The 24,605-nt window shown below is 43.2% G+C and overlaps 1 protein-coding gene across 2 annotated transcripts in view; it reads left to right on the top strand.

The window, feature by feature from the left end:
* pcdh10a (protocadherin 10a) overlaps positions 1 to 21,491 on the top strand; it is a 59,084-nt gene extending 37,593 nt beyond the window's left edge. The window contains exons 5-6 of one of the 2 annotated variants that reach the window (XM_078210356.1): positions 17,575 to 17,612; positions 19,787 to 21,491. In XM_078210356.1, the coding sequence (XP_078066482.1) occupies positions 17,575 to 17,600 (26 nt within the window). In that variant the 3' untranslated portion in view covers positions 17,601 to 17,612; positions 19,787 to 21,491. The remainder of the gene's footprint in view (positions 1 to 17,574; positions 17,613 to 19,786) is intronic. The other variant, XM_078210364.1, reaches the window with a different exon arrangement.
* The last annotated feature ends 3,114 nt before the right edge of the window (positions 21,492 to 24,605 follow it).

The following is a 24,605-nucleotide window of genomic DNA, read 5'->3' as shown; positions in this document are numbered from 1 at the left end:
TTCCTCCCACACTCCAAAGATGTGCGGGTTAGGTGTATTAGCCATGCTAAATTGCCCCTTATTGTCAGGGGGACTAGCTAGGGTAAATGCATGGGGTTATGGGGATAGGGCTTTGGTGGGATTGTGGTCAGTGCAGACTTGATGGGCTGAGTGGCCTCCATCTGCACTGTAGGCATTCTATGTACAGGGTGACTGTGAGGCATGGGTGTGAGAGGGCAGAAGGATGAGGAATGCGGCTACAATGTACTGGGGAGGGTATTGCAGGAAATACTGGGAAAGTCTTGAGTTTGGGCTTGGGTATTTAACTCCCAACACACTCCCTCTGAAAATGGTATGCCCCTCATTTTACTCACCCTCCTGAGGTCCTGGATCCTCTTGGTGCACTGTCTCCATATTGGACCCTCTTGCTGTTAACTTCCTTGGCTTCTTTCATGCATTCCCCAGAAAGGTTGGCCTCTTCTTCTCGTCCCTGGGTAAGGTCATCTCACTGTAGCGCCTCGGACCCTGCAGCTGGATCTCCAGGTAAGAGTGAGAGACATGGTGGGTCGGGTAGACCTCCCAGGTCTCCTCTCTGTTCCTGTGGCTGTTGCAGCCTCAGAAAATCCTGTGCAGTTCAGCTATTGTAACCCCTGCTGGTGCCTCTGTAATTAGAAATTCATCCTTTGACAAATCATCCCATCGATCCTCCCCAATTGTCCAGTGAGCCCAGAGGTGGGATTCTAATGCTGTAATTCAGTTAAAGAGTCAGAGCAACATTTGTTGCAGCTGCCAATGAGTTTCTGACCTGCTACGGGGTACACTACTTTACCTGGGACCATAGAATCATAGAATCCATACAGTGCCAGAGCAGGCCATTTGCCCCATCGAATCTGCACCAACTCTCCAACAAAGCATTCCACCCAGACCCTAACCCTGTAACCCCATGCATTTACCCCGCTAATCCCCCTAAACTATGCATCTTGGGACACTAAGGAGCAGTTCAGCATGGCCAATCCACCTAACTGTCATTGAAAATTCTGCCCATGGACTCCTGGGGAAGGCAACCAAACTCGAAACATAAATCATATCAAACTTCAAGATATTAATCCATTCTTACAATTTGCTCTATTGAACTCTGAGCTGTTCTTTTGAAAGATGACTCATTATAACAAAGCGAACATTGTGTTCGAAAGTCTTTAATATAAAGTCTATACATATCCTTATAATCTTCAATTCCATTGTTAACCAGATACCTATCTAACTCTTTTAAAGGGGTTAATCATGCAGCCGTAACTGCTTTTCCAGATATCTAGTGCTGTTACTGAAAAATAATCTTCGAATCTCTTGTTTCATTTGAAGCTTGCTAATATTGTGCGCATGTTTTCCAGTGATGTGATCACAGTCTGGACTACATGACTTGCTCGAGTCTATATGACCTTTATTTCTTCTAACTTCAAACTGAATCATATTATTCCCTCAATGTTCTTTCCTGTAATGGAAGCAAGCTGAGCCTCAGAGTTTAACAATCTGCCTTGCTGTTCATTAAACTCTCCAATGCATCAGTGTTTCTTTGTAGAATTGTAGATTCCGGCCTTGGGTGACTGACTGTGTGGAGTTTGTACATTCTCCCCTTGTCTGTGTGGGTTTCCTCCAGTTTCCTCCCACACTCCAAAGATGTGCAAGTTAGGTTGATTGGCCAATGTAAATTGTCCCTTAGTGTCAGGGGGATTAACGGGGTAAATAGGTGGGGTTACGGGGATAGGACATGGATGGAATGGTTGTCGGTGCAGGCTCGATGGGTCAAATGGCCTCCTTCTGCACTGCAGGGATTCTATGATTCAATTAAAACAGCACACAATATAGTCTTAGCAACGAATTATATGGAATTTGACTTCCACATCTTGAAGATGTTTGAGTATTAGATACTTCAGTGAAAGATCTATAATCACACCAAATGCTATTCCTTTCCACCATTTGGTTCCGGACACTCACTTATTCTGTACCATTGTTAATTTGCAAGTTTGTTTATCTTTGTAATTATTACTTTGTTGACATTTTTCTGTCATCTCTTAGCTAATCTTTGATTTGTCCAGATCTCTTGTCCAGAATGCTCTGTTAGATTTTGTTCAATAAGGCTCCTGTGAAGTTGCTTGTACCATTTTACAAATGTAAAGATGCGATGCAAGTGGAAGTTGTTATTATTGATTTTTCACAAAGGTCAGACCTGGATACTATCCCTTGCTATTAATGAAATATATGGAGGGATGGATCTTCATGTACTCCTGAAATGACTGCTCTCCAGTAAGAGCTTCTTCCAATTATCATCAGCTATCATCTATGTTTAATTACTTTATAATGGCTCAGACTATATGGAAACATTCTCTTTCCAGTGACTGAAGGATTTAGAATGAGGGGACATAGATACTCAGGTAAAATATCAGAGACTTAGGACTGAGAGTAGGAGAAACCTTTTACACAGAGTGTTGTGAGGCTACAGAACGTTGGGGTCCATTTAGCTCAGTTGGCTTGACAACTGGTGAGTGATGCAGAGGACACCAACTGTATGGGTTCAATTCCTGTACTGGCTGAGGTTATGAAGGCCTGGCCTTCTCAATCATGCCCCTTGCCTGAGGTGTGGTGATCCTCGGGTTAAGTCACCACCAGTCAGCTCTCCCCCTCAGAATGGAGAGTAGCCTATGGTCATCTGGGACCACAGTGACCTTTTTACTACCAAAATTAGTATCTGAAACAGAGACCTGTTGAGAACATTCGAGATAAGGGGTCGAAGGAAAGGAGGAATAAATTAGGATGGGAACAGAACAAGCATTTGGGATTGAACTACTGCTGATGTTGAAGGTGAAAAGCGCAAACACAAGCTTATTGGGCTGAATGGCCACTTTCTGTGGTGTAATATAATGTAATTCAATGCAAAACAAATGTTCAGTGCAGCAAGCTCAATTGCCCTTAATTCACCTATTTTTAAATGACTAAAAAGTTGATTTATTATTGTCACAAGAAGGCTTACATTAACACTGCAATGAAGTTACTGTGAAAATTCCCTAGTCGCCACAATCTGGTGCCTGTTTGGATACACAGAGAGAATTTAGCACGGCCAGTGCACCTAACCAACACGTCTTTCAGACTGCGGGAGGAAACCAGAGCAAACCCACACAGACACGGGGAGAACATGCAGACTCCACACAGAGGGTGATGCAGGCTGGTAAACGAACCCAGATCCCTAGCACCAGAGGCGGCACCACTAACCACTGTGCCAACTAGCCCGGAAAACATGATTATTGCTTTCTGAAAACCCACATAAATTATATTTGGCTTGTTGCCATTGTCCACTAGATTTTGGAGGCCTGATTTATTGTCTTTAAGCTCAAATTGACTGCTTCTTATGACCAATGCAATCTTTAGATGCACATTGACAGAATCTATAAAACACTTTCCATTATCAATCTAAGCTGGATTCGAGCCATTATTCAAAAACATTGGCGGCTTCTCCACTCTTCTTCCTTCAGGTTTGCATATGAAATGTTAAAATGTTTGGATACAGATGAGACAAAATGAAAAAAAGTAAAATTTTAAAAAATGATTTAGTGAATAGAAAGGGTTAGAAAGATTGTACATGGAAGGAATAGTTGATCATTGCACCAAATACACAATGATCTATTGGGGCAGATTTAAAAGTCAGTGAGAGAGCAAGGAAGAACTGGAACTATTCCTTCCAATGCCATAAGAGTCAGCAGAAAAAGAGAAAGTGAGTTAAAACCCAAAGGAGCTGTTCGGTGTTGTCTCAGAGAATGAATATTATCTGATAAGCATACAATTAGGGCTGGGCCACCAGTACTGGGATGTCCATATTCCAAGGACAAATAGAAATAAAAAATAGGGCGACACGGTGGCACAGTGGTTAGCACTGCTGCCTCACAATGCTGGGTCCGAGGTTCAATTCTGGCCTCGGATCACTGTCCATGTGGAGTTTGCACATTCTCCTCGTGTCTGCATGGGTTTCCTCTGGGTTCTCTAGTTTCCTCCCACAGTCCAAAGATGTGCGGGTTAAATTGATTGGCCATGTTGGTCAGAGGGATTAGCAGGGTAAATGTGTGGGATTACGGGATTCGAGCCTGGGTGGGATTGTGGTTGGTACAGAGTCGATGGACCAAATGGCCTCCTTCTGTACTGTAGGGATTCTATGAAATACTAACCTGTTTCTGGAAGGCTTTTAATAAAACAACGGCATTATGCTTTCCAACATTAAACACATGTTTTGTGTCATATGTCTGCTTCAAGACTTTGATGATCATGAAGCAGAGATTCCATCAGGATCAAAATTTTGACTTTGCACAACCACAAGACTATAAGACATAAGAGCAGAATTTGGCCTCTTGAGTCTGCTCCACCATTCAATCATGACCGATATTTTTCTCATCCCCACTCTCCTGCCTTTCCCCATAACCCCTAATTCCCTTAATAATCAAGAACCTATTATTCTCTGTCTTAAAGACACTCAATTACCTGGCCTCCACAGCCTTCTGTGGCAAAGAGTTCCGCAGATTCACCACTCTCTGGCTGAAGAAGTTCCTCCTCATCTCTGTTTTGAAGAATCGTCCCTTTAGCCTGAGGTTGTGCCCTCTGGTTTTAGTGAACAAACAAAACTAAAAAATCAAGAACAGTATTCAAAACCTGGGTGAGCTAATATTGTGCACGTTACACTCTTGCCAAATGTTGAATGAACTCCAATGAGTTGAAAACCCAATATATTGCTTGGGATGAATAAACTATATTCCAGCAAAGCACTGTGGGTGATCTGAACAAGTGGAATGCTGGGGAAGGTTAACAGACTGAAAGCAGACAATTGTTGTTCCAATATTTAAGAAGCTGGCAACATTCATACTTGGCAATTTTACATCCATTAGCCCGATATCTATAATCAGAAGACAAATTAAATCAATAATCAGGAACAAATGGAAGTGTACTTGTCTGAAAATTACCAAATAAATGCCAGCCAATATGGCTCCCAAAGGCGTTGAGCTGCAATAAACCTCCCAAATATTTTCAGTGGTAGCAAAAGACATGTGCATCTCTCTCTAAGGGGCAATTTACTGTGGCCAAGCCACCTAATCGGCATGTCTTTGGACTGTGGGGGCACTTGGTGCAAACCAACGCTGACACTGGGAAAATGTGCAAACTCCACACAGACAAACACCCAAATTGGAATTGACCCTGGGTCCCTGATGCTGTGAGGCAGCAGTGCTAACCACTGTGCCGCCCCACAACAAGACATGCATCTAGGTCAAGGGAGATAAAGCAGAGGATAGTTGTAACTGGAGTTCAGGAAAATGGTGAGCAAGGCATTATGGTGGTGTGGTATTAGAATCATAGAATCCCTACAGTGCAGAAGGAAGCCATTTGACCCGTCGAGCCTGCACTGACACTAATCCCACCCAGGCCTTATCCCTGTAACCCTACATATTTACCCTGCTAATCGCCCTGACACTATGGGACAATTTAGCATGGACAAATCAACCTGACTCGCACATCTTTGGACTGTGCGAGGAAACCGGAGCACCCAAAGGAAACCCACGCAGACACAGGGAAAATGTAGAAGCTCCACACAGTCACCTGAGGCTGGAATTGGACCCAGGTCCCTGGCGCTGAGGCAGCAGTGCTAACCACTGTGCCATTGTGCATAATGTTACTAGGCTAGTAATCTAGCGACCTCGACAAATACCCAGATAACGACACAGTGGCACAGTGATCCAGGTTCAATTCCGGCCTCAGGTGACTGTCTGTGTGGAGTTTGCACGTTCTCCCCGTGTCTGCGTGGGTTTCCTCAGGGTGCTCCGATTTCCTCTCACAATCCAAAGATGTGCGGGTTAGGTTGATTAGCCATGCTAAATTGACCATAGTGTTAAGGGGATTAGCAGGGTAAATGTGTGGGGTTACAGGAATAGGGCCTGGGTGGGATTGTGGTCGGTACAGACCTGATGGGCCGAATGGTCTTCTTCCGCACTGTAGGGATTTTATGATTCTGTGAATGTGAGTTCAAATCCTATAATGGCAGCTGAACTGAGCAAATTAATTCAATTAATTAATAAATTCAGTTAAAATCAGTTCCAGTTAAAATCTGGCATTGAAAACTAATCTCAGTAATGGTGTCATAAAAGTACCATTGATTGTTGTAAAAACCCATTTGATTCACAATGCCCTTTGGGGAAGCAAATCTGCTGTCCTCACCTGCTCTGCATGTGACTCCAGACTCACTGCAATGTGGTTGCTCTTAAACTGCCCTCTGAAATGGCCCAGCAAGTCACTCAATTTAAGGGCAATTAGGGACGAGCAACAAATGCTGAAACAAAAACAGAAAATGCTGGAAAAGCTCAGCAGGTCTGACAGCATCTGTGGGGATAGAATAGAGCCAACGTTTCGAGCCTAGATGACTCTTCATCAGAGCTGAGAGCAAAGAGAATCAGCAGAGATTTATACTATTGGGTTCGGGGGAGGTGTGGAATTGGACAAAGGGAATGAAAATGAGGGTATCGAAGGCGGAGAAGGCACTAAGAGTGTCCATTAAGTGATCAGAATGCGAGAATGGCAGAACAGAGGTACAGATTGTTAAAGGGCTGCCTGAGGAATGTGGCAGTTGCACTGAAGGGGTGCGGGGGGAGGGTGTGGAAAGACGGAGAGCTGGGATGGAGAAGTGGAAAAATAGAAGTGAGAAAGAAGGATGATAAATGAGATGAAATGAAATGGAATAAAATAAATGGAAATGGGGTGAAGGTGGAGGGGAGAGTTCATGCTCTGAAGTTGTCGAACTCAATGTTCAGTCCAGAAGGCTGTACAGTGCCCAATCGGAAGATGAGGTGCTGTTCCTCCAGTTTGCATTGGAGTCCACTAGAACATTGCAAAAGGCCAAGGACGGACATGTGGACAGGAGAGCAGGGTGATGTATTGAAGTGGCAAGCGACAGGAAGATCTGGGTCCTGCTTGCGGACAGACCATAAGTATTCTGCAAAGCGATCACCCAAGTCTATGTTTAGTTTCTCCGATGTAGAGTAGACCACATTGGAAGCAGCGAATGCAATAGACCAGATTAAAGGAGGTGCATGTGAAACGCTGCTTCACCCGAAAGGGGTATTTAGGACCTGGGATGGTGAGCAGGGAGGAGGTAAAGGGACATCTTCTATGATTGCATGGGAAGGTGCCGTGGGCAGGGGGTGAGGTGTTGGGTGTGATGGCGGAGTCAAATAGGGTGTCCCGGAGAGAACGGTTCCTGCGGAATGCCGACAAGGGGGTGAGGGGAAGATTAGTTGAGTGGTGGCATCGTGCTGGAGTTGGTAAAAATGGCGGAGGATGATCCTTTGAATGTTTTTTTATATTTAATTTCAATTCATCTTATTTTATCTTATTTCATTTCATCTCATCTCATTCTCCATTCCAGCTCTCCTTGTTTCCACTCCCCACGCCGCCCGTCACATTCCTCAGGCAGTCCTTTAACAATCTCTACTTCTGTTCACCATTCTCACATTCTGATCATTTAATGGACACTTCTAGCATCTTTTCAGCCTTCTGTATCCTCATTTTCATTCCCTTTGTTCAATTCCCCCACCCACTGCAATAGTATAAATCTCTGCTGATTCCCTTTGCTTTCAGCTCTGATGAAGAGTCTTCCAGACTCGAAACGTTGGCTCTATTCTCTCTGATGTGGAGATGCCGGCGTTGGACTGGGGTAAACACAGTAAGAAGTTTAAGAACACCAGGTTAAAGTCCAACAGGTTTATTTGGTAGCAAAAGCCACAAGCTTTCGGAGCCTTAAGCTCCTTCTTCAGGTGAAGAAGAAGGAGCTGAAGGCTCCGAAAGCTTGTGGCTTTTGCTACAAAATAAACCTGTTGGACTTTAACCTGGTGTTGTTAAACTTCTTACTGTTTATTCTCTCTCCACAGATGCTGCCAGACCTGCTGAGATTTTCCAGTATTTTCTGTTTTTGTTTCAGATTCCAGCATCCGCACGCAGTATTTTGCTTCTAGCAACAAATGCTGGCCTGGCTTGCAACTTCCACATCCCAATAAAAATTGCTTAAAAATCATGGACTTTGGTCTTAGTTGGGGTCCCTTCTGATCTTGTAACACACAAATGATCTGGGTTAATATTGATTTGTGCGCTCAGCGGAGATAGTCAAGACCTTATAAAGAAGTAGGGGTACTTTAACAAGTCTGAACTGCCAGGAAGAAACTTTACCCCCTGACAAGTTGGGGGGGGGGGTGCAATTTTGAGCTCGCGCTCTCCATCTTGGGAATGATGATGCGTGCTCAAAACCCAGAGCGCGTTATTCGTGCTGGCAAGTTCCGATCTTACTGACCCTTCGCCAGGGGAGTGGCATTAAACACACCGTGGGACTGCAGAATACTCATTTTAATACATCAGCATGTCATTAGCGAGCATTCTCCGGAACCTGACATCATGTCAGCGCCATTTACAAACAGGTCTACATAGATGTGAACCTATCATAGGGGTCTCCCCAGGGTCGTAGAGGTAAGTATAATTGCCCGGGGAGAGGGATATGGCCAGGCTGTGGCCTGGCACTGCCTAGGGCACTGCTGCCTTGGGACAGGTTGTGAGATTGATACCATGCCAACTCAGCAGTGCCAGCCAGTGCCAAGGGGCGCGCACCAGTGGGAGCCTCATAGGGGGGGGGGGAGTAAGTGGAGTGGGAGAAGGTGGGAAGCTGGCAATGATCGGGCAGTGGCGGGGGAGAAGAGACCGATTATTGCAACGGTGGGGGTGGGTGGTGGCAGGGGAGAAGGGGCCGATGATCGGGATGGGGTAGAGAATTAAAAAAAAATTTTTTTAAAATACTTTTCCAATTCAATCAAATCAAGTCCAATTCAGAGTCTCAACAAGTTGAGACGTTTCCGATCCAGGCTGACAAGACAGGGCATGCAATCCTCTACCCTGTCTTGGGCCTGATCTACATGAGCCAAGCTGATTGGAGTAGGCAGACGTCTCCGCCCCCCCCAGGCTTGATCTCATTTGCATCTTAGCCAAAAGGCCGAGATACCGCTTTTAAAAATTGCTTCATATGAAGCATATGAAGCTTAAATGCAACCCAATAGCCACTACCAAGTGCAGCATCTGTATAACTACACTTGATCTTAGCCAAAAGGCCGAGAATTGCTGACTCCAATCGGTGGGGGCGGGGGGGGGGGGGGGGTGGATTTACTCAGGGTCTGATTGGAGCAGCCTTTAAACTTGCCGTTCTGGCCTCTGTGTGCAGCTGGGTTTTACTGGCATGTTGAGGGCCCCCCCGCCACCCTGCCTATATGACGGCGTGAAACAGTTTTTTTGGCAGAGTGTTGTAAAATCTGGAGATGAAACTGAGGGGTTTCTCTGGAGAAAAACACAGCGGTTTTCTCACCAGAAACAACACTCTGCCAATTTTTATTAATATTTCGCCTGCGTATTTTGGAAATTTAAGCTCACTTCACACTGCTTGCAATTCTCCAATCATTAGACTTTCAGCTGTATAATGGATTGAAAATCATGTGAAATGTGCACTTGGTTTTCCAGTGTGCATTGACACCAACCAAGACTCCCTTTTGATAGAACAAACTTTAAAAAATATCCTCAGGTTTGCATTGGGTTGAGCAGTGGCAGATAGAATTTTGTAGAATCAGATGCTATTATTGGGAGGTCTATGCACACCAGCAGTTGAGTAAAGTTTGCCTGGAAAGAAATGGAAGAGATCTCGCCATGATTCTCTCCTCACTGTGTCCAAACTGTATGAGGCAGCAATAGGCAAGGTGGCCAGAACACTGGAATATATTACCAAATCAATAAAATTCATTGTGGGGCTGTACTGGCCATTACTGCAGTGTAAAATACAACTCTTGTTGGTGCAACATGAGGGCCAGCCAGTCACTATGATCATTGTGCAGAAGACCAAAGTTGATCAAGATGTTATGAGCTCACATAGGATATTCAGCTCAGAAGTAGGTCATTCTGCCCAACCAGTCAATGTTGGTGTTTATGCCTCACTTGAGCCTCCTCCCATCTTTCCTCATTTACATCTGCCATCATAATTATCTATGTGCTTGTCTAGCAGCACGATGGCACAGTGGCTAGCACTGCTGCCTCACAGGGCCAGGGACCCGGGTTTGATTCTTGGCTTGGGTTACTGACTGTGCGGAGTCTGCAGGTTCTCCCAGTGTCTGCGTGGCTTTCCTCCAGGTGCTCCAGCTTCCTCCCACAGTCTGAAAGACATGCTGGTTAGGTGCATTGGACATGCTAAATTCTCCCTCAGTTACCTGAACTGGCGGCGGAGTGTAGCGACTAGGGAATTTTCACAGCAACTCCATTGCAGTGTTAATGTTAGCCTACTTGTGCCACTAATACCTAAACTTTCCTCTTAAATGCATCCATACCATTTGCCTCGATCACTCCCTGCAGTGGCAAGTTCCACATTCTCACCATTCTTTGGCTGAAGAAGTTTCTTCTGAATTCTATGTTGGATTCCTTGGTGACTTATGTTGATGGCCACTAACAATGCTCTTCCCCACAAGAAGAAACATTCTGACTCTAGGCTCTATCAAAACCTGCCAGAATTTTAAATACCTATATTTGGTCACCCCTTAGCCTTCTTTTATCAAAAGAAAAGAGATCCAGCCCATTGATCCTTTCCTGATACGCATACCCATGCATTTCTAGGATTACCCTTGTAAATCCTCTCTGCACCCTTTCCATCTAACCTTTTGTATAATATGGTGACCAGAACTGCACGCAGTACTTTAAATGTGGTCTACCCAAGCTATGACAAATAATTAGGTTAGCTGGGCTAAATTTTGAAAAAGAGACATCCAGAGTTACCTTGTCGAGCTATTTAAGACACTTAATGGAGTAGAGAATGTAAACATGAAACAATATCTTCCGATAAACTGTGGCAGCAGGACAAGAAAATATTCATTCAACGTTGTGAGGTCAAGTTTAGGACAGATGTCAGGAAGTATTTCTTTACATCAGAAGGTTATCCGAAAGATGGCTGAGACAGGACACTAGTCTAAATGCTGTAATGAAGAGAGAGTAGGGTTGGTATTCTGGAAATCAAACACTTTTACATCTGTGGCTGTTAGCACATTATTTAAAGCAGAATTAAATAAGGAATTAAGAGGAAACTTGCGAAGAGAGAAAAGGCTATTAAGAACTATTAAGAGAAGAGTTGATCACCTCCCACTGGCATTGGTGGAATTATCTGAGTGGTTTCTTCTCCATTGTGCTTTCTATGATCTTAAATAGTATCATAGTCTTTCTTGATTGAAACCTATCTTTGTGATTTTGTGGAAACAGTTTTGTCTGAATGTTGCACCATCCTCCATGCTGTTTTAAGTTAAATTAAAAGTTTATTTATTAATCACAACTAGGCTCACATCAACACTGCAATGAGGTTACTGTGAAAATCCCCTAGTCGCCACACTCTGGGTACACTGAGGGAAAATTTAGCATGGCCAATGCACCTAACCAACACGTCTTTCAGACTGTGGGAGGAAACCGGAGCACCCAGAGGAAACCCATGCAGACACGGGAAGAACGTGCAAACTCCACACAGACAGTGACCCAGGTTGGGAATCGAACCCGGAGTCCTTGGCGCTGTGAGGCAGCAGTGCCACTGTACCACCGTGCCGACCCACTTTTTCCCATTCTCGTTCTCAGTGTTACAATATTTCTTGTTTTCCTTTTACTTATCTGCCATCTCTCTTTATCGTTATTTGCTCTTTCCTGTCTCTTCTCTAGTTTCTAGCATCCATAGTATTTTCCCATTTCCCTCTTCCCTTGCCAAACTGAATTAAGATGGTGCACTCAGCAATAAAAATAGATTGATTCCATTCTGCATGATTGATTTCAAACTTTGTTTGTGCTCCATTTTTTCAGAAGTAAAAGAGGCACCATCTGTGTAAAGAAAAGAATCAGGAAAATCTTTCTCCACTGTGTACGAGAGCACGGTGTAATTATGTAACAATGCCAAAAGATTTCATAGCTTCACTTGCTTATATAATCCCATAAGGGTAAAAATTACACCTTTTCTTCCCTAAACACCAGGAGGTTTCAAAAACACATTTTGTGAATGAAGAATCCCTTTGGAATTATATTTTGTTTGGTAATGTAGCATTCTGTAGCTAAGATGTTGGTTGGTAACCTGACCGTTTCCTGATTGGTATTTCCTGCAACTGCTGAATGAAATTTGGAAATTCTCATGGGCCGGAATTTTACTGGCATGCCCGCCCTGTAATCAGGGTGGGCGAGGCTCGCAGAACGGAATTCTCCACTGGCCTCGGGCGGGATTTTACAAGCCTCGCCCGGGCCAGTTCATAAACTACTGGCCATAGAGAGGATGATGAAGAAACCCATCCTGTAACTGGCAGATGCATAAAATTTGCAATTTCACGACTCAAAATAGTGGGATTTGAACTGATGACTTCTTGGTTGCTAGTCTGGTGCCCCAACTAATAAACTCCCATCTCTTTAGCTCCCTTGCTAACCTCCTGGGGATAATATTAACTTAATTGGTGGAAGAAAAACTGACAGAGAGCCTGCCTGCTGTGAGGTCAATGAAAAGTAAAATTGGGGCAGGATGTGAAACAGAAAGTTGATGTATGCCTGACAGTTTCCAGTTGGCTGGGTTCATTTAAAATTAACCCTACTCTCTCACTTTTTCTTTTTCTCTCTTTCTCCCTTTCCCGTTCATCTCTCGTCTGATTTTCCTCTTTCTAATTGCCTCTTCCCCTTCAATTACGACTCTTTCCTAGCACAACCCTTTCTGATAATATTAACAACGACAACATTGCATTCACATAGCGTCTTTAACATGTAAAATATTCCAAGGAGCTTCATAAGAGCATTGTCACACAAAACCTGACACCACATGGAGTTATTAGACCACATGATCTAAAGCTTGGTCAAAAAGGCAAATTCAAAGAACCATTTGAAAGGAGGTAGCAAGGCGGGGAGCTTTACAAAAAGAAATTCAGAACTTAGAGTCAAGGCAGCTGAAGGTCTTTACTCGATCATAAAGATAGCCAACCTTCATTCCAACCATTTTGCTTTCTAAATTCGTACATTCTCCAGCCGCCCTTGTGGCTAAAGGAATCAAGGGGTATGGAGAGAAAGCGAGAGTTGGATACTGAAAGTGCATGATCATATTGAATGGTGGTGCAGGCTTATTTTCTATGTTTTAATGTTTTGATGTTTATTTGCGTCAACAATTTGGAGAGGGAGAAATGTCGGGCAGAATTTTCCAAACAAAATGTCAGGTTCTGACTGAAACACAGTCAGGTTTTCTCATCAAATCTTCTGACACTGTGTTAAAAAAAAATCTTGGTGTTGGAGAGAATGAACGAATGGAGTCTTTTTTGATCGTATAGAACGTCAACAAAAATGACTTCATTCAACATGCACGAGGGAGAGCAGAACTCGGAGCTGTAATTCCAGCTTGCTTCTGAGCTACTCTGCTAATCATAGGTTCTTACACATTCTTATATCCTTTTTTACGTTACAAAGCATTACATTTACATTACGTCATCATATTATTACTTTGAATTTGTTACAGTTCTGTTTTGATCACATTATGAAGATCCATTGTCCTGTGTGCTTTAAGTTTAATCATTTTCTGGACATATCCTGACTAGCTGTTTACAATAACAAACCGTTGTATTTGTCAAACCGCTTTCAATGGTATGTTAATTGTCCCCATTTCCTTGATACTTGATTAGTTTCCACAGGCACAATATCTCCTCTCGATATTGTGGAGTCTCATTAAGCTGTATCGATTCTCCAACTCTTGCTGTGCCATCGGGAAGATCTCACCTGGGGTGCAATTGTGTTAATGCTGTCTGAGATGTGGTCATTTGTCATGCCTGCCCACAGTGAGTGTGAATACCACAGTCAGGCTGTCTGTTTAACCCTTTCCATTCATTCCTCTCCTGCTGCAGCCCTACTTCCTGGGTTTGCCCTACTACACTTGGGGTGCGGTTTGTGCTGTCACTCTGGTGGGGCTGGGCCTGATTGAGGTAGCGAGACCAGCTCCACAGAGATTGGGGTGGTTTTTTTAAAGGGCACCCTGATCTGTGAAAATAATTGACTTCCTTCCATCTCCCATGGCCGTGAAGGATCCCCCCCCCACCCCCCCCCCCCCCCCCCCGTCACAACCTTTGGGGTGACCGACTCCTCTGTCATGGACATATTGGGGGGAAATTCTCCTCCCTCCCCCCTTGCTGTCCTCAGCATGCATCCATCTCTCCCCTCCCCCCAACAAACATATTGGGACCCCATCCTATGGAGGAGTGCAAACCCTCTGGTCGTGCCTCAGTACCCACTTTAGTACCCTCTGACACTAACCCCAGCAATGCCAGGGTGCCGGAGGCAATGGCCAGCCTTGGCCATCAGCCCCTGGGCCTCCAGGCACCTCCATACCCCTGACGCAGTCCTCGCGACTGGTTTTCATTTCCAGGTGGGGGGGTAGCATACAGTGTAAAACCATTTAATCATCTTTAAGTTGATTTAAATCATTGGGCATGAATCTGTTTATGTTGCCAATAGGGGGGGGGGGGGGGGTGAAGAAGATCTCAAACTGGGATCTTGCCAACGCAAATTGCTTCATTGCCCTCTTGCGAGATTTGGCAGCCATAACGGGATTTGTGCCAGTGGTGAACAGGCCTGAAAAATCTTGCCTGTGATTTTTTTTTAAGTAGTCATCTGTACTGCCTTGAACTGGATCCCAGAGACAGTGGAGGTTGACTTTGGGCTGCATTTTACATGTCCCTGTCAGGTGTGTTTCCAGCAGGTGGCATGTAAAATTATGCGGGTGCCCATTCCACCCGAGATCCTACCCAACTTCAAACTTACCCCCATAATGGACAGGGTGAGTGGACGCTAAAATCAGCAGCCTGCCCACCATTTTCAAATGGGTAATTAAGCTTTAATTGGGGTTCTTACCAGTGGAATTATCGAGGGAATTGACCCTGATAATGTGCTGCCCGTTTCATTAAATGTTTGACATGGGCAGCCAGCAGGAAGTGGGCAGTCAAATGTTTTAAATATCCTCAGGAAGAGAGGGGGGTTGGATGTTTGGGGGTTGCCCTTTGTGTATCAAAAATCGAACACCACAAAAATCGAACCCCACTTCCTCCAGAGTCTTAAACCCAAGGGCCCCATTCCCTGACCCCTCTCTGACCAGCCAAAACCCTCCCTGCCCAAGACCCTGTAATTACTGGTTCAGTGGCTCCATTGGGCCTTATTCTTCCTTGTTGATGTCCCAGCAGTGGCCCCCTTGGCACTGCCGGGATTGATGGAGCTGCCAGCCGATTAGGTGAGCTGTCAGCTTCTGGGGCGGGACTTTCTCCCCGGTGATGGGCAGAAGTCCCACTTGGTCCTTGTTTTTTTTTATTCAATTGTGGATCATGGGTGTCACTGGCTGGCTAGCATTTATTGCCCATCCCTATTTGCCCTTGAGAAGATGGTGGTGAGCTGCCTTCTTGAACTCCTGCAGTCCATGTGCTGTGGGTTGACCCACAATGCCGTTAGGGAGGGAATTACAGGATTTTGACCCAATGACTGCGAAGGAACGGCAATATATTTCCAAGTGAGGATGGTGAGTGGCTTGGAGGGGAACATGCAGGTAGTGGTGTTACCATGTGTCTGTTGCCCTTGTCCTTCTCGATGGATGTGGTCGTGGGTTTGGAAGGTGCTGTCAAAGAATCTTTGGTGACCTTGTCTAAGGATCTTAGCCTGTCTGCAATGCATTCTGGCTTCAGGGTGGTCTGGCATGGAGCAAGTTTGCTTCCTGGGACTGGGAATTGGTTGTTCATTTAGGAACAAATAACTTACAAACTTTTTTATATGGTTGACCCCGAATAAACACAGAACTATACTTTGCCAAGATAGCATTCTGCTATAAACTGTTAATGAAATTTGGACCGAAAGCCCAATTAATCAGTCATTCCAATATATCATCTGAAAGCAAAACAATAAACATTGAACAAAAACATATATTTTGTACAGAAGTAATTATTTCCTTGAAAATTATTGATGACTCTCGATTAAAATTACAGCTTCTCTGACAATACTTAATAGAAAGAGTATAACATTCTGATCTCGGCCATGTACAGAGGCAGCTCATCTTAGCTGAGGGATGCTACAATGCTTAGCCTAGATTAGGAAGGTAAACTGGCAGTGGAAGCTGGGTTCTAATCACTATCTAATTGCTGCAGTCAGAAGTAAATGTGTGATGATGTCCTGCGAGGAAAGTACCAGGTTCGGGTAAAAAAGCCCTTGTGGTTCAATGACCACAATGGGCGGCACGGCGGCACAATCGTTAGCACTGCTGCCTCACAGCAGTGGGACCTGGGGTAAATTCTGGCCCTGGTTTACTGTCTTTGTGGAGTTTGCACATTCTCTCCGTGTCTGTGTGGGTTTCCTCCAGGTGCTCTGGTTTCCTCCCGCAGTCCAAAGATGTGCAGGTTAGGTTGATTGGCCATGCTAAATTGCCCGTTAGCGTCAAGAGGATTAGTAGGGTAAATACGTAGGGTTATGGGGATAGGGCCTGGGTGGGATTGTTGTCAGTGCAGGCTTAATGGGCCGAATGGCCTCCTTCTACACTGTCGGGATTCTATGACCGTTGACGGCCACTGTCAGGATTGAAACACGAGTGGCAACAATTTAGGCATAGCAATGGAAGATATCTCAAAAAAATTGACTCATTTTCTTTAGTCTGCATTCAAGAGAATATCAGAAGATCAGGTCAGTTTGAGTGCACACCTGTCAAGGAACATTTTGAATTTTCCCTTAAGATTAAAGCAAAATACTGTGGATGCTGGAATCTGAAACAAAAACAGAAAATGCTGGAAAATCACAGCAGGTCTGACAGCATCTGTGGAATGAGAATAGAGCCAACGTTTTGAGTCTGCATGATTGCCATGATAAATCGACCCTCGTGTCAGGGGGATTAGCAGGATAAATGTGTGGGGATACGGGAGTGGGACCTTGGTGGGATTGTGGTTGGTACAGACTCAATGGACCGAATGGCCTCCTTCTGTACTGTAGGAATTCTATAAAGGATCATCCAGACTCAAAACGTTGGTTCTGTTCTCCCTCCACAGATGCTGTCAGACCTGCTGAGATTTTCCAGTATTACCTGTTTTTGTTGTTGAATTTTCCATTCTTTGTTTTAAGTGGAAGGAAAATGATGTTGGTTCCTTTAGAAATCTGGGTGGTCATTTTGATTCTGTGCGATAGCGTACCATAAGTTTTAGCGAGTCAACAGCCAATTTTCCATCTCCCAGTTGTTGTTACCATTGATATCAATGAAAATAATAGAGGGAAATGCAAACAATTTTGTATGGTTGTGTAACATGGACTATAATGAATTGCTCACCCATTTTACATTTATCTCAATTATTATTTCCATTGGTATCAGTCGGCAATGCATTATCACCAGTTTTGCACAACTATACAGAGTTGAGACCTATCCCCACACTCCAATGCACGCTATTTTATAATATTTCCTGTGCCCTGATGATACATGTAAATCTCCTTTCCCTTCAGGGAGGAAAGGAAAAGAGAAGGCCTGAAAAGAAAGATTGGTGAGAAAAAAATATTTTATTTAATTTAATGTGATGGCTTTGTTCATTGGAATTCTATCTAATGGGAGTCAATGGGAAATTATTTACCTGATAGAAATCTACAAGGTTGTGAGGGGCATGGACAGAGTGGATAGTCAGAAGCTTTTTCCCCAGGGTGGAAGAGTCAATTACTAGGGGGCATAGGTTTAAGGTGCGAGGAGCAAGGTTTAAAGGAGATGTACGAGGCAAGTTTTTTTTTACACAGAGGGTGGTGGGTGCCTGGAACTTGCTGCCGGGGAGTAGTGGAAACAGATATGATAGGGACGTCTTGACAAATACATGAATAGGATGGGAATAGAGAGGTATGGTCTCCGGAAGGGTGGGGTTTCAGTTCAGTTGGGCAGCATGATCGGTGGAGGCTTGGAGGGCCGAAGGGCCTGTTTCTGTGCTGTAATTTTCTTTGTTCTTTGATTTGGGACATTGGGATGAATAGAAATAGCTTGATACCTTGAAATTCTGTACGAGTTAATGGGAATGTTTTGGTGCAGTGGAATTCTGTTGTTGGATCAGGTAACCTGCCTCTCTAGCACTAACTGCAAATATTTGTGTAAATCCTCAGGCTAATGTCCCAGTGAATGCTACAAATATTCGGCATGCATCAAGAATATTCAGACTGTGTGTGCCTGGCAGTTTTGTACTTTATAATGATCTTGCTGCACTGAAGCAAATCTGAATGTAATGTGATCAGAATACCATGATACATGATGCTCCATTACGCACTTTAAGGAAGATTTTCTTTTCCCAACATTGAACAAAATAGAATCCTAATGTGCTTAAATAATTGGTGATGTTTTTAAGGATCATGTAATGGGACTGAAAGAAAACAACAAATGTTTTTTCCGATCAATTCATCCCAATTTTGACATGGAAAACTGAAGTTACTCATCAAATCATCCACATTAATGAAAGGTGTCCTGTAACCTGATACTAAAAGGAAAATAAGTGAATTTCAAAATGCATTGGATGTAACCTGGCTGTTTCTGCTGAAGTAAATTCTCCTCACGGATTCACCAAGCATATCACAAAATGTTTCTCCGCTCTGATTGTTGCTAACCAATTTCACGTTTGCTTGCAATGTCTTGCGGTTGTATTTTGCTGAAATTGGTACATTGAGAAAGGTAACAAAGTGGTCTGCTGACACAGTGCCACTGGATGTAATGTCACATGTCACAGATCCCCAACGTTCATTTCTGCCAAGGTCTAAATTCTCTAGTCCGAGGCCAGACTTGTTTGGGAGGTGCTTCCTTTCAGGGAAGGACACTTTGAGGACGAGTCAACCCGCTTTTCTTTTGCATACTCTTCTTGGCCAGTTCAAGATGGCTGTGAGCAAAGGCCAAAGAAGAGGTTGCACGTCCTCTCAATTGAGGAGCAATTTGGTCGTGTAGTGGAATGATGAGAACAACAAAGTTAATAATTATACATTTATATAGAGTCCCTTTTGTGAGAGCAAACATCTGCATGCTTAATTAGGTGGCATGGCCAATGCTAGGCTATATAGTGTGGTGAACTAAGGCAAGATCAAAGGGAAATGTTTTTGGAGACTTTTAAAATTATGGAGGTGCAGTACAGCAGTAAAGTGACTGAAATATGGGCCTCCAATGATGGAGTAGTGAATAGGCAGTCATTTGGTAGAATTTTACAGTCCCTCCCACTGGTGGACGTCCCACTGAAGTCAACGGACTTTGGAACGGCTCGCTACATTTTCCGACTCCTGCCGCGATGGGGCTGTAAAATCCCACCCATCCAGAGTTGATGGGAACACATGTCAGAATAGGGTGCAGGGAGATCATTGAGGCATTTGAAGATAAGAATCTTGAAGTTCGTTCACTCAGGCGCATGCAGCTTGGCAAGAAGGGGAGCGATGGGTATGTGGATAAGACGCTGACTGCTTAGGTGAAGGCTGAGTAGGGTTGAGAGGGAGAAGCTAGCAATGACTGTTTGACACCAAGAAGGTGGAGGCACAAATTAAAATTGCCACAGTGACTGAGGGGGAAATGACTCAGACATTAAAGTATGACATAAACATGGGAGTTATTAATAAAGACTGATATACACTTTGGCAGTGATGAGAAATTATATGTTGATGATTGTCAATTCTGAGGCTAACTTCTGCTTCTGTCTGGTTGCCTCCACAGCACGGAAGAGAATTTGCTAGTCCCTTCTGTTGTTGCAGCATGATTTTGCACAAGCCAACGACTTAAAAGAAACAAAAGCAACTTTCCAGTCCGTCATCCTGGCCATAGCATTGTGCATAATGTCATCGATTCCTGTAATATTGGAGACAATCGTGCTAATAATGGAATTGAATGCTCTCAGCAGGTCTGAGAATGATGCGATTTGGAGACTTTTTTTTGGAAGCGACTGGTTCCGGTCACTTCCAAGACCTGTGTGTGCCTGTTTACAGCACTCAAAAAACTTTTACTGAGCTCCCTAGCTATTTCTTTAATCACCGACCGCCACAGATCGGCACCAAAAGAAGCCAACTGTACAGAAACCAATCAGATGTGCATTACAGATGCAATATCACTGTTTTAGATGTGACTGTTTTTTCTATTTTTTTGTGATGGAGTGTTCCCAAATTGCGACAAGTTTTCAAGACTGTGCGACTGTGTCCTTCACGTACACCACGAGTGATGAGCCGCAGACCACAATTATCTGAGCGCCTCAAGTTCAACAACGTTCTGTAGTTTATACACAGTGTTACTTGCAAACGTGTTTACTGTACTCTTTCGAAATTCTAAATAAAAAGAAATGTACTCTTTTTTTTTCCTTTCTGAAGTGATGGTATCCAGTAAGGGGGTGATTTAGCAACCCGCAATATCAATAATCCCAAGTGTCTATTTATCTATAGCCTCTCCTTTCATTTCCGCGACTGATTAAAACCACACCAAAAGAGAAATCGAGAAAGCTGATCTATGCTAACACTTAAAAGTCAAAAGTAAATTTAAACATTTAACAGGTTTTTTCTCCCTCTGAGAAGACAAACCATTTTCAGCTGCTTCTTGGGTATTTTCTCATCATGCGTAATTGATCTGATCCCGAGAGGAACCAGCAATTCCACTGGTAGACAGCAGAAAAGATTGTTTTCTTTTATTCCATTCACATAATCAAAAGATTCCTCTCTTGTGATGTCTTTTTTCACTATCACTTGGGCAGAAGATGTGTTTTTTCTTAGAAATAAAGTTCCCCCTATGAAACCCAGTTATGTGTAAATATTATATAAGTTTCTAGCAATTCCTGGTGTGACTGAAGTAAAATTACTGAGAAGTGGGAGTGTATTTAATGGCCATAACATGTTGATATGTTCTCTTGGATAACCAACAGTCTACAGAGCAACGCTCCCATGGTTGATTGGACCATTCAAATCCCAAGAGCGTATCCCACCTTTGAGTGGAAATTCTACTATTCTACAGCTTTTATATTATACAGGATCACTCCTTTTTTTTGAGTTTTGGTCAGACAAACTATTTAAACCAACCCTTATTTTAAGCTACCAAATTTAACTTTTTTAGATTAAAAAAGAAAACAGCAGACTAAGGTGAAAAATTGGGGAAACTTGACTTTTTTAAAAATAAGATATTATGAACAAAATGGATGTTGTATTTTTCTCACATTGTTGAAGCAGTTTATTGTCAATAAAAACTGTAATACATTATTATTCTATCCACACTGTAGTAGTTTATACGTGCTTAAATTAGTCAGCAAAACTTTGAAACATGAAATAAATATAATGCTACACAGTAATCATTTGGGTTAATTCAACAAGCAGTTCAGAATAATGATGCAATTGTTTACAATCATGGATTTAAAGTGCTATTCATTAAAAGTTCCGTGAACGCCTTTTATGTCTCTGTAATAATGTTAGTCTAATGCTGGAGTAATTGTGTTAAGTGCAGTTTAGTGCTGAAATGACTATCAATGTTTTTACAACTCAGAATTGTTGCCAACTGCAAAGACATGTTGCTTCCTCCATTGGCTGAGGTCCATGGTAGCAGCAAGCTGACATTCCAGGAACTGACATCAGTTTACATTCGTGAAAATGTGGTCCATGAATTTGCCATTTGTTTATGGCTCCCTCAGAAAAGCTGACAGGTTTCTGGTCCTCGATGTTTACAGTCTCAACTCCAGGACATATAAAGGTGTCCTGTACACTTAGAAAAATGAATTCGCAAAGGGTGGAAAAAGGCAGGAGTGGGCCATTTTCCTGAGTCAGCAACATTACATATCAATTGGGGGCAAAAGTGGGCCACTCAGTCCCGAGAGACTATTCCACCATTCAATAAGATCATGGCTCGTCTAATTTTAACCTCAACTTCATATTCCTGCCTACACCCAATACCTTTCTTGCTTGTCAAGAATCTATCTACCTCTGCCTTAAAGATATTCATGGACCCTATCTCAACCACATTTTGAGGAAGAGAATGCCAAAGTCCCACAACTCTCTGAGAGAAGAATGTTTTCTTCATCTCTGACTTAAATGGGCGACCCCTTATTTTTAAACAGTGGGCCCTAGTTATTGGTTATATCACATGAGGAAACATCTTCTTCTGTCAAGACCCCTCTGTATCATATATTTTAATCAGGTTGCCTCTTACTCTTCTAACCTCCATTGTATACAAGCCTAGGCTGTCTAATCTTTCCTCATAAGACAACTCGCCCGTTCCAGAAATTAACCTAGTAAACCTTACCTGACTGCTTTCAATGCAATTATACCTTTCCTTAAATAAGGAGACCAGTACTGTACACAATACTCCAGATGTGGTCAATGCACTGTATAACTGAAGCATAATCCCCCTACTCTTGCATTCAGTTCTTCTCACAATAAAAAATAACTTTCTGTTAGTTTTGCTAATTACTTGCTGCACCTGCGTACTAACCATATATGAACAATATGTGTAAACCTACCTTAAGTCTATGGCGTTATTACATTGGAGTGACTCTGTTTAGGTTTGCCTGGTCTTGGAATGGTTATTAAGACCGGATAATTTTGGAGTTACTCAACTATAATGTGCCAGGAATTGTATAATGTAATTCTTTTTATTCATTCGTGGGACATGGGTCGCTGGCTGGCCAGTATTTATTGCCCATCCCTAGTTGCCCAAGGGCAGTTGAGAATCAACGACATTGCTGTGGCTCTGGAGTCACATGCAGGCCAGACCAGGTAAGGACGGCAGATTTCCTTTCCTAAAGGACATGAATGAACCAGATGGATTTTTCCAGCAATCAACAATGGTTTCATGGTCATCAGTAGATTCTTAAGGATTTGGTGAAGTGTGCACGGGATGATGTTGTTGCATTTAGGGCTATAAAATCTATTAGAGATAATTGTGTTAAAGATTGCATAATATTGGAGTAACTGTATTAAGAATAATTTGATCTTGGGGTGACTGTGATAGCATGTGATGCATTAAATATTGTAATAAGTTAAAGATTGCATGTAGTTAGAGCACTTGTGATAATGGGGTGCCCAGTTTTCAATGTTGGGATCTCGTCAGCTGGATGAATTCTGTTTTCAGAACCTGTGGCTGAGCTATGTCACACTTGCGGATGGATTTTTGAATGCAAAGATTCTGCTTAGTCAAGGGGCCAGCTCAGTGCCCAATTAGAGGCACTAACATCTCTCAAAGAGATTCCATTGGTGTCAGGCACTGCCTGCCTGGCACCATTGGAAAACGAAGATGGCAGTGATGTTGTGGGCTGCTGCTGCCTTGCTGATAAAATGAGCAGTTCCTCCAAGGTGGAATGCAATTGCAAATGATTGTGATCAAGATAGGAAGGAGCAGTGTTTGTACTGGCATCCATTGGACCCATTGATTACATTTTAAAAATTGTACCAAGCAGTTTACATTAACCATGCAGCTAGCCCAACATGTGTGCACTGGTGTGCAAAACTATTCGGGCTAGCCATGGAATTGAAGACAGGCCCCATAAGGAGCTTAAAGGGCCAGTAATTGGAGGCGAGTGTTTTCCTTGCTCCCTCCGAGCAGCCCCAGTGGCTTATTTCAAATTCAAGGCGGTCTCAGAGGCATCTGGACCCCAACATGATCACCGGAACCATGACGTTCAAAGGCCTCCTATACTGACTCCTGTCCCTGTGAAAATCCTAGCCCTGGTGACTGGGTTAAAAACTATATGATTTTGGAAGCTTTATCTATTTTCTCCACTTCTTTCACATTTTCTCTCATCCTTGTTAGTTCTAGTTTAACACCAGTGCATGTTTTGAATATTTACCCTTATGTTACTGTTAGCAGCTTTCATTGCAAAGAGAATAGTTGCTATTTTCTTTCAGGACCTTTCCCTTAAACTACAGTTTCTAATGTTGGAAGATCAAAATTAGTATGAATCAAGTCTTGTATTTAAGGGATTAATACTTGACAGTTAAACAAAAAGGCCCAGACGTTCCATTAGATTTCAAGGGTATCATCAGAGCAATTTACCAAATTCAACCAAACTACTGGAATGGATGGAGGAATTTCAAATGCAAATTATATCCAATGCAAATTGGGTTTTTGCAATCTTGAGCAAAAACTGGTTTAAAAAGAATATTGCTGCAGCCCATACAACTGCAGTTTACTCTATTTATATTTACATCAGATTTTCCTTTAAGTATTATAGAGTCACAGAGGTTTACAGCATGGAACAGGCCCTTCGGCCCAACTTGTCCATGCCGCCTTTTTTTTTTAAACCCCTAAACTAGTCCCAATTGCCCACATTTGGCCCATATCGCTCCATTCCCATCTTACCCGTGTAACTGTCTAAACGCTTTTTAAAAGACAAAATTGTACCCGCCTCTACTACTACCGCTGGCAGCTTGTTCCAGACACTCACCACCCTGTATGTGAAAAAATTGCCCCTCTGGACACTTTTGTATCTCTCACCTTAAACCTATGCCCTCTAATTTTAGATTCCCCTACTTTTGGGAAAAGATGCTGACTTTCTAGCTGATCTATGCCC

The sequence above is a fragment of the Mustelus asterias genome, chromosome 1, assembly GCF_964213995.1.
Source record: "Mustelus asterias chromosome 1, sMusAst1.hap1.1, whole genome shotgun sequence".
In the NCBI taxonomy this organism is placed as follows: domain Eukaryota; kingdom Metazoa; phylum Chordata; class Chondrichthyes; order Carcharhiniformes; family Triakidae; genus Mustelus; species Mustelus asterias.
Note: the sequence above shows the minus strand (reverse complement) of the source record. Positions and strands in the feature narration are given on the sequence as shown.